General features: G+C 34.1%; 1 protein-coding gene across 1 annotated transcript in view; it reads right to left on the bottom strand.

Moving 5' to 3' along the window:
- Positions 1-825: 825 nt before the first annotated feature.
- LOC107722700 (interleukin-1 receptor type 1-like) overlaps positions 826-10925 on the bottom strand; it is a 12881-nt gene continuing 2781 nt past the window's right edge. The window contains exons 4-11 of the mRNA XM_016531168.1: positions 10143-10305; positions 7989-8148; positions 7271-7327; positions 5307-5421; positions 4189-4328; positions 3961-4101; positions 2721-2879; positions 826-1426 (exon numbers count right to left, since the gene is read on the bottom strand). Of these exons, the coding sequence (XP_016386654.1) occupies positions 990-1426; positions 2721-2879; positions 3961-4101; positions 4189-4328; positions 5307-5421; positions 7271-7327; positions 7989-8148; positions 10143-10305 (1372 nt within the window). The 3' untranslated portion in view covers positions 826-989. The remainder of the gene's footprint in view (positions 1427-2720; positions 2880-3960; positions 4102-4188; positions 4329-5306; positions 5422-7270; positions 7328-7988; positions 8149-10142; positions 10306-10925) is intronic.

The following is a 10925-nucleotide window of genomic DNA, read 5'->3' on the forward strand; positions in this document are numbered from 1 at the left end:
GAAACCAGACTTTTTTTGCCCCAATGGAAAGCATATTTACACCTGAATCCTTCCCTATCCCCATTCACCACACAGAAAATACTAAATCTTTGAATAAGTGACCGATTTCAGCTTCACAGCTTCAGCGTCTATTTATAGGCGGTGGTATGCTTCAGATTCTAGCATTTGATTGGACAGAAAGTTTGATGGGAAGCTGAAGTACAGGGTAATGTCATCAAAAGCATTGATCCATATTGGCGGAAGTGATGGACTTCAAGTTTTGAATGCTTATATCTTGTAAATGAGAATTTTGTCATTGTTTTGGAGCACACTAGCTATAGAGATAACGTTAAGGCTAATGTTCATACTAAAAGCCAAAAAAACTTCAATTTTGATTTCATGGGAACTTTAAAAAGCGCAGCGCAGAATTCCTCCTCCGCCATGTTCCGTCAAATAAAACAGTTGCCATGCCAACTTGCTACTGTAAACAAAACCTGGACACGTTTGCCCCGCCTCCGGGGTCTTCTGATTGGTCCACTGTTTTGGAACTGACATTGATGAGCAGCGCTGTGTGTAAAAGTTGAAACTTGACACAGTGTCTTAAAAATGCAGTGCTCAATGGTCGTACGCGACTGTCTAGCGTGTTTACATAGAAAACAATGGAAAAGTAGCGCATTGGAGTGGAAAAACGCATTCTGTGTGAACAGCCCCTACGCTGAAAAAAAAAGATTAATTGACTTTACTAATTTTTTTTTTAAGTGGTTGCAATCAATTTATTTTAGCTACATTTAAATAAACAAATTTAGTTGACTAACATACAACTTTTTTTTTTTAAATGTAGCTAAAATAAATTGTTTGCAACCACTATACCTTAAAAAATGTAGTATCTTTTTTCAGTGTAAGTGTGCATTCTTGTGTTTCTTGCAGCACACTTGAGTCGTGTTATCAATACACACACTTCATAACGAGTTCATGTACTTGTGTAGAATGTTTCTGTGGTCAAAGAGATCTCAAAGCACCGTCAGCTCTTGGCTCTTCCGCCGCTTCGCTGGAGGCATTTGGTAGTGCATGTGTTTCCAGAAGCTTCTGTTCCCCCGATCACTGGCGTTCTGCCTCCATTTGAGGATGCCTTTGGTGCGGCTGATGTAACGCAAAGATTCGGGCAGCAGAGCCTCTTCAACCCCGTCCTCCACCTGCACCAGGATGACTTTCAGACCCTGCTTCACTAAAGCGTCATAGAGACCCACCCGCTGCTCGTAAGCGGCCCATATTTGGTCAGAGGAAGTGTTCGTTGCTTTCAGATGCACATCACGGTCTGATATGGGGAGTTTATCTGGTAAAAGGCTCTTAGTGGCGTCGGTTTGAGGCGACACACAGCTCTGCGATGTAAGAACAATGATCAGCCTTCTGCTTCGGCTCATTCTGTCAGCAATGACTTCGTGCACCGCTGAAAAAGAGAGGTGATTAATGTCAAACGCTTGTTTTTAAGTATGATTGTGCTACAATAAATAGTCAAGGAAATATTTAGGCCTGAAGATTCAGGTATTTGAATTGCATTTAAAATTTCCATCCGTTTGGATTAGACCAGGGTAATTATTATAGTTAACTAAAACTGAAACTTAATTTATTAACTTAAAATTAAAAAAAAAAATTTTTTTATATACAGTCAAACCAAAAATTATTCAGACACCAGTTATAATTTTTTATATTTTTTTACTAGTGGGTGCAGGACACTATAATTCATTTAAGTAAGTGAGGATAGCAAAATAAAGTAAACTGTGACATACCCAAAAATTCTTCATACAGTGGACTAACAGTAAAATTAATAAAAATTTGGGACCAAAAATTTGATTTGACACTTTGACCTCAAAGTCATCTGACATTATCAAGATTAATTTGTTTTGACAGTTTAACTCTTATATTATATTTAACTCTCATATTTTATTACCATTTTCTAAACTATAGCGAATAAACTGTGATAATGTGAGAAATGTTGAAGGTGTCTGAATATTTTTGAAACAAAAAATACTAAAAATGAAAAAAAAAAAAATTACAGAAAACTGATTCTAATTATGATGCATATTTATCAAACATAGATGTAATATTTCTGCATTTGAAATCATGGCACAGTTTATTATTAACAATTTGCATCGATTTTATTTTATTTAAATAATCATATTTTCAAATGCATCATATCAATATTTCATCATATGCAATCATATCAAAATGCATTTATTCAAATTGCTTAAACTAATAAATCTGTTCACTATGGGGGAAAAAACATTTATTCAGTTAAAAAGTATGAAAATATGGCTAGTTGCGAAAAACTATTTAATTAGTTAAAATGTATGAGATTGAAACAAATGGGTTTTATTGATATAAATATATAAAGCTGGTTATTTTGTATTTAAAACACATTCCGTTTATTAGTTTTATTTACTATTACAGAAACCTGACCTGTTTCATTTCTGCATGACTGACAAATTTGCATCACATTAAGTTTATTAGTTTGTTTATGTTAAAACTGTGTAATACAAATGCATAGACATTTTATATGCAGTTCAAATAGATGTATATGTATATGTATATATTTTTGGAGAGTTATGCTGCATAGACAATATCAAATCTTTAAAATTAAGATTTTTCAGTGATTTAATTCAAACATGCCTTGATTTTTTGAACAGGTTTTTACTTTGTGTCATTAGAGCTGTGTTAGTGTGATCATGTGACAGGATGTTTACCTTCCCCAGGAAGTTCATCACGACCACTGATAAAGAGCTTGTAACTGTAAAGATCCTCCAGCACCGCAGGAAGGAAATCCAATGCAAATGCCATTGCAGAAGTTGAGCCGTGCTGATCACCATGAAGGTAACTCACATACGCATCGTACGACTTGCCATCTTAAATAAAGCATGAGAATAATCGACACTCACAAAAATAAAATAACAATAAAATCTAACAATACAAATATAACAAGAATGATCACCATTTAATTATTTGTAATTAAATAAAAAATAAAAGTAAACATAAAAATAAAATATGTATAATTATTTTATATGATCATGAAAATAAATACTGATAATCAAGCAGTGCTATGCTGTTGTTGTCACCTCTTGATTTTTTTTTTTAAGGTAAAATTTGACTTGGTCATGTTTAGGCAACGTTTCCCAGCTTTGATAAATATGTGTAATTGGTTTGTTGACAAAATCATCACATTGTTGGATTACAGTGAATAGCTGATACATGCTTGTATCATAAAATCATGCAATTCATGCAGGTTTGCATAATCTTTTTTTTAATGTGATGATTTTGTAAAGAATTACAAATATTCATTAAAGCTGGGAAACATTGCCCAAACATGTCCAAGTCATATTTTACAAAAAAATAATAATTAATAATAATTTCTAAATTTTAAATATTATTTTTTAAATAATAATTAAAAATAATAATTATTTATTTTTGCACAAGCCTAATTTAGGAGCAGATTTTTAAAGAGCAGGATAAGAATTTTTACTTTCAGTTCATTTCATTCTCATAATATATTTAAAACTCTCATAATCTCAAAATTAATTGAAATTGTAACAAATTATAGTAGTATTTTTTTGTACTATGTTTAATTTTGGCTGACTTAAAGCAAAAATACTGTATTAAAGTAAAACATTATAAATAAAAAACATTCAGATACATTACGATAATGAGAATTTACATTTAAAATGTTCATAACTGTCATTGAGAAATAATAACACAATATAGAATGTAAATTTTATAATGATATTTAATATGAATAATTATTAAATTTTAAATGTGATGGTTTTGTGCATTTGAAATTGTTTTGTGAAAGAATAAGTATTTATAGGCACTTACAGTGAAATTTGTTCGCTTAAAACTAAACCACTGACATGGTCATTGCAGTCAATCTACTTGAAAGCATCTCTACAGAGAACAGTCACTAAAATAAATGAATCCGAGATAAAAACATACCACTGCTTATGGCAGCAGACGAGCAAACAGCCCTGTAAGCCAGAACCAGATCGACTCTAAAGAGAAACGCAACGGCACACAGTAATATGAGCAGAGCCACCAGACCAAGACCGATCCAGTAATAACGCTCATTCTGACTCGCTGGAGAGAGAAAGACGAGAAAGCAGGTTAGAAAAGAGGAGACTTTAACTAATAATGTGCAAGAGTAAAAGATGAACTAGAGCTCACCAGGAATAAGAAAGACTTTTCCAAAATCCCAACCTACTGGGTGTTGAACGACACAGGTGAAATTAGTGTATAAATATTCTTCTGTGACTTCTGGGATGTAAAGAACAGACAGCATGTAGTCCCGCTCTCCCTCTTTCACACTGATGAAACGAGACATGCAGAAGCAAAGTGGTTGGACATCATAAAAAAGATATATCTCTCTCTCTTTCTCTCTCTCTGTTAGTGCTGTCAAACGATTAATTGTGATTAATCACAACCAAAATAAAAGTTTTTGTTTACATAATATATGTGTGCATGCTGTGTATATTTATTATGAATATATAAATACACACACACACACACACACACGCACATGCATGTATATATTTTGAAAATATTTACATGTATTTACATGCATATATGTATATTCATATAATTTATATGATTTATAAATATATATAATATATATTACAATTTAGATATATACATATATAATTCTAATATATATAATTAGATATATACATGTGTGTGTATTTATATATACATAATAAATATACGCTGTACACATACATATATCATGTAAAAAAAACTTTTATTTTGAATGCGATTAATCACGATTAATCGTTTGACAACACACACATATATATACATTTACATTTAGTCATTTAGCAGATGCTTTTATCCAAAGCGACTTACAAATGAGGACAATACCATATATACATATATTGATAGACAGGTAGATAGATATAGAGATATATAGATATATATGTATATATGGATTAGGGGTTGAACGACTTCTGATTTTTTAAAGTCGACTTTACAAACAACAAATAAGTCTGGAGCTGTGACAAACACCTTGTGCACAGCTATGGCATATGACACAGCACTGCCCACATGGCTGTTGCTCCTATAACAGCTTTTTATCACTTCTTTTGTCTTTGGGTCGTTATATTTCTCACAGATTTCTGCTCGTTCTAAATCAGATACACTGTTGCACCCTCTATAGGACCAGCGACTAGTCGACGTCAAGTTTAAAGCCTCATGGCAGAGCATTAAAGTCGACTAGTCGATTAGTCGTTGAAACACCTAGTATGGATAGATGTATGAATGCATGAAGAGTGAATGGCAAATGTACTTACATGCTTGTGTCGTAGTCCAGTTCGAGAAATTTAAAGCCATTAAGCCAGTAGAGGAAAGTTTCTCCACCGTCGTTCTTCCCAACAAGAGCTTTGCAGTTCAGTGTGTAACTTTCACCTGTAATGACATGCAGAGGCGGATTTACCCATTAGGCAAAGGCGACTGCCTTGGGCCCCCAAAAGCCAAGGGCCTCCTAAAATGCTTTTCATATACGAGATGCACATTACGCGCTGACACACGAACGGTTGCTTTTTACGGTGTTTATCACCACGACAACCGTCTGCGTGTCCGAGTTGAACACACTTCTCATGTATCCTGCTTGTAGAAAATTTAAATATCATGTATCTGAAGCTGTAATTAAATATTGCGCAACAGTGCGTATTATATGTTTATTGTTTTAAATGCCGCTTACTCATTTATGAGAAGGACCCAAGTAGAGTACGCATACGCAGTTACTTGTTTGGTTGATATAATCCTTAGGTGTGTAAATGTATAATTTCCATTTAATTTTTATTTCATTTTCATTTAAATTTGTACTTAAAATAACTAAAATAAGTGTATTTTAAAGTTTAGAATAAGACAGCCTTTGGCACACAGGCTTACGCTGGTAACTCATCAGTGGATTTTCCTCCTCAATATAGGCTATATGTTTCTCATTCTCACTAATTCACTAATTGTTATATGAATGAATGAAGGGAACCGACTGTCTTCAGAAATGTTTCGGTGACATTTTCATTTTATCTGATAAAGTAGCGTTTATGAGCGGCGCTGATTTGTTTACAGCCGTTACCGGGGAAACCGCTGTATTTCTGACCTTCCATGTCAGAAATGCGAAAATCCACCTACATATAATATCATAATTGATACTTCCGACTCATCTCTTTTCCTTAAAAATTGTTTAAAGTCTCAATGATGATGTTTATCATTTTTTAATTTATTTTGTTTTTGTGAAAACTGTAAATCAATTGCTATTTCGGGGTCTACAGCATGAAAGAAAGCCATTATAACATGTACATGAAAAATGTAGAAACATTGGACACAACTGTGGGGCACCATTGTGCAGCAGCAAGCATCACAACAAAAAAGGAACCTGAAGGCTGATCTAGGAAAATGTGTGGTAAACCTGGGGCCCCCAAATCATTAAATCCGCCCCTGATTACATGAACGTTATTGTGCTCTTCAAACACATACTGCACATGCTCATGTACATCAGGCTTGATCAGAATTGAAATTCCAATTCATTTCTTGAACTTAGGGCTAGTTTTGGAAATGCAAATGCACTCCCCCTCAGGCCATCCAAGATGTAGTTTGTTTCTTCATCAGATTTAAGACGTTTTTAACTTCAAACTTTTGCTTTCAGCTAAAATAATCCATTTAATAATCCCATAATCCATAATAACGCTTCCTTCAGTGAAAAGGTCCAAATCCTGGTTTCTCTCTCATCAAAATCCAGCCGCATATTTGTTTTGAACTGTTTTGGCTTGTAAACAGTGCTTGATCTGTGCAGATTTCTCTCCTGATTCAGACCAGATGACTTTTTCACTGGAGGAAGCGTTATAGAATATGGACTCGTATCTTGGACTGAAGCAACAGTTTAAAGTTAAAAACATCTTAACGATGGATTTGTTTCTTACAAACACACAGCTTTTGTCTTCTCCAGACGTTAACTGATGGACTGGAGTGGTGTGGATTACTTGTGGATTATTGTGATGTTTTTATCAGCTGTTTGGACTCTCATTCTGACGGCACCCATTCACTGCAGAGCATCCATTGCTGAGACACTGATGCAATGCTACATTTCTCCAAATCTGATGAAGAAACAAACTCATCCAAATCTTGGATGACCTGAGGGTGAGCAAACTGTTTTAATTTTTGGGTGAACTATTCTTTTAAAACACATATAAGAATTATATGCACACATACAGCAGCAGAAGGGCTTAAATGACATATCATCATTATCACTCACCAAGTGTTACTTTTTGTGTTTCTTCTTTTGGGTAGATGATTTCAGGCTTTGTCACCACTGTTAACGAAACACATTTATCGCATTATTGATCAAACCACAGAAACTCTCTCAATCTGAACATTTTCACTTCAGCTCTATACTGCTATCTCTTGGTCCAAAGTGGATATTAATAAAGCATTTATTTATCTTTATGATCAAATGTAGTTGACTAGATGATTTTCTCAATGGATTCTAAGCAGGGTTATTTAAGTATAACTGAGATACTATTATAGTTTTTATTAGCATTTTGAAGTAGTTTATATATTTTATTTTCATTTTAATTTCAGTTAAAGTTTTAATAATATTGTGGTGTGGTTTTGTTATTTTTATTAGTTTTTTTGAATATGTCTATACAGTATTAATACATTTTTATTCAGGTTTTCAATTTTACTTATTTTAGAACATCAAGTTAAACTGAATGAAAATAAGAAAAGCAACTAGCTGAAATAAAATAATATATATATATATGTATATGTGTGTGTGTGTGTGTGTGAACCATTTAGGGCTAAATAAGGCAGAAAGATGTACCTTTTTATCTTTTGTACCTTAAGGTACTGGCCATACTTTTTGTTCCCTCAGAGTGTATAATACTAGTAGACTAAGCTAGTAGGCATGCAACTCACTATAGGGTTTGAAACAGAGCCTCTAGAATCCTTTCAGATTTTAAATAGTCATTTACCATAACCCTTAGAGTGGCTGTAGATTTCTGTAGTCTGGGCAGCAGAGTAATTCTGCCCTCCAAAAGTAAAGCTCACAAAGCACGTATAGAGTCCAACCATGTCTCGGGATCTGTTTAGCGGGAAAACCTTACTGTTTGTCACATTGAGTGGGTGGCAGTTCTAAAGAGAGAGAAAAACAAACCGTTTAGCAGACAAAACAATTACAATGTACTGTACACGTACAGACATGCATGGATTTAGGAGTGACGATGTTTAAATGTGAAAGTGAAGGTTATAATTACATGTATGTAAGGAACTCACAAACCCACAATGCTTGACATATTGATGACTTTAGCAATGTTTTGGTGTCTTGCAGAACAAAACCTTGTCTGATGTTTGCTATTTTTATGAAAGTAATATTAACCACAGGAGAAGCATTAAAGGAAGAGTTCATCCAAAAATTAAAACTTGCTGAAAATGCACGTACATTTGCCTGTACTCAGCCTCAGGCCATCCAAGATGTGATTTTGTTTGTTCATCAGATTTGGAGAAATGTAGCATTGCATTAGTGTCTCAGCAATGGATGCTCTGCAGTGAATGGGTGCCGTCAGAATGAGAGTCCAAACAGCTGATAAAAACATCACAATAATCCACAAGTAATCCACAGCACTCCAGTCCATCAGTTATGTCTTGAGAAGACAAAATAAATAAATCCTTCATTAAGATGTTTTTAACTTTAAAACGTCGCTTCCGGCTAAAATATGAGTCCATAATCCATAATAACGCTTCCTCCACTGAAAAAGTAATCTCTTGTTGTCTCTCACATCAAAATCCAGCCACATTTGTTAAGAGCTGTTTGGGCTTGTAAACGGTGCTTGATCTGTGCAGATTTCTCTCCTGATTCAGACCAGATGACTTTTTCATTTAGAGGAAGCGTTATTATGGATAGAGGACTCATATTTAAACAATGGTTTGAAGTTAAAGATGTCTTAATGATGGATCATGGATTTGTTTCTTACAAACACACAGCTTTTGTCTTGTCAAGATGTTAACTGATGGACTGGAGTGGTGTGGATTACTTGTGGATTATTGTGATGTTTTTATCAGCTGTTTGGACTCTCATTCTGACGGCACCCATTCACTGCAGAGGATCCATTGCTGAGACACTGATGCAATGCTACATTTCTCCAAATATGATGAACAAACAAACTCATCTACATCTTGGATGGCCTGAGGGTGAGGACATTTTCAGCAAATTTTCATTGTTTTGCATGAACTATTCCTTTAAAGATTTTTAGTCATTTTTAGCATGTTGGTCTTATGCAGTAGTGTTTGGGTTCAGATCCGTTTACGATTGTGTCTTACATTTCTCCAGGTCACTTGAGCCTGAGGGTCTATCTCAAAGATGTGAGGAAGCAAACAAGTGATGTCCTTTGTGCTCTTTACTCCGTCTTTTCTGTTCGCACAGGGGCATGCTTTATTGTCAACGGAGACGTCAAATTTTGTTTCCCCGGTTTTATTGCCCTTTCTGCCATATAGAACAACAGTTGGGATGAAAGACCGGCAATGAGGGAATACTGAACAGAAAACATACAAAGTTGCTTTTCATAAAATTTTTCTTGAAGCCTTTATGCATGATGCATTATGAAGGTATTCATGTATGTTGTAATGCATTATATATTTTCATAAATTATTGTAACCAAATATGTAATTCGTTAAAATATTTGAGGAGTTCTTGTTACATGTTTTAATGCATTATATTTTCTGAAAGTGCAATAATTAATAGATAAGTGTTATAACTGTGGTTACAAATAGCAATGAGATCATGCAATGTATTATAACTACAATGCAAAATGAATGCATTAAAACTACTTTTATAGTGCATTATATGTGACCCTGGAGCACAAAACCAGTCTTAAGTGTCAATTTTTCGAAATTGAGATTTATACATCTCAACAAGCTGAATAAACAGGCTTTCCATTGATGTATGGTTTGTTAGGATCGGACAATATTTGGCCGAGATACAACTATTTGAAAATCTGGAATCTGAGGGTGCAAAAAAATCAAAATATTGTTTTGCATGAACTATTCCTTTAAAGATGTTTAGTCATTTTTAGCATGTTGGTCTTATGCAGTAGTGTTTGGGTTCAGATCCGTTTACGATTGTGTCTTACATTTCTCCAGGTCACTTGAGCCTGAGGGTCTATCTCAAAGATGTGAGGAAGCAAACAAGTGATGTCCTTTGTGCTCTTTACTCCGTCTTTTCTGTTCGCACAGGGGCATGCTTTATTGTCAACGGAGACGTCAAATTTTGTTTCCCCGGTTTTATTGCCCTTTCTGCCATATAGAACAACAGTTGGGATGAAAGACCGGCAATGAGGGAATACTGAACAGAGAACATACAAAGTTGCTTTTCATAAAATTTTTCTTGAAGCCTTTATGCATGATGCATTATGAAGGTATTCATGTATGTTGTAATGCATTATATATTTTCATATATAATTGTAACCAAAGATGTAATTCGTTAAAATATTTGAGGAGTTCTTGTTACATGTTTTAATGCATTATATTTTCTTAAAGTGCAATAATTAATAGATAAGTGGAGCACAAAACCAGTCTTAAGTGTCAATTTTTCGAAATTGAGATTTATACATCTCAACAAGCTGAATAAACAGGCTTTCCATTGATGTATGGTTTGTTAGGATCGGACAATATTTGGCCGAGATACAACTATTTGAAAATCTGGAATCTGAGGGTGCAAAAAAATCAAAATATTGAGAAAATCGCCTTTAAAATTGTCCAAATTAAGTTCTTAGCAATGCATATTGCTAATAAAAAATGAAGTTTTGATATATTTATGGTAGGAAATTTACTAAATATCTTCATGGAACATGATCTTTACTTAATATCCTAATGATTTTTGGCATAAAAGAAAAATCTATAATTTTGACCCATAC

This window comes from Sinocyclocheilus rhinocerous, unplaced genomic scaffold, assembly GCF_001515625.1.
Source record: "Sinocyclocheilus rhinocerous isolate Xijiao unplaced genomic scaffold, SAMN03320098_v1.1 scaffold1806, whole genome shotgun sequence".
In the NCBI taxonomy this organism is placed as follows: Eukaryota; Metazoa; Chordata; class Actinopteri; order Cypriniformes; family Cyprinidae; genus Sinocyclocheilus; species Sinocyclocheilus rhinocerous.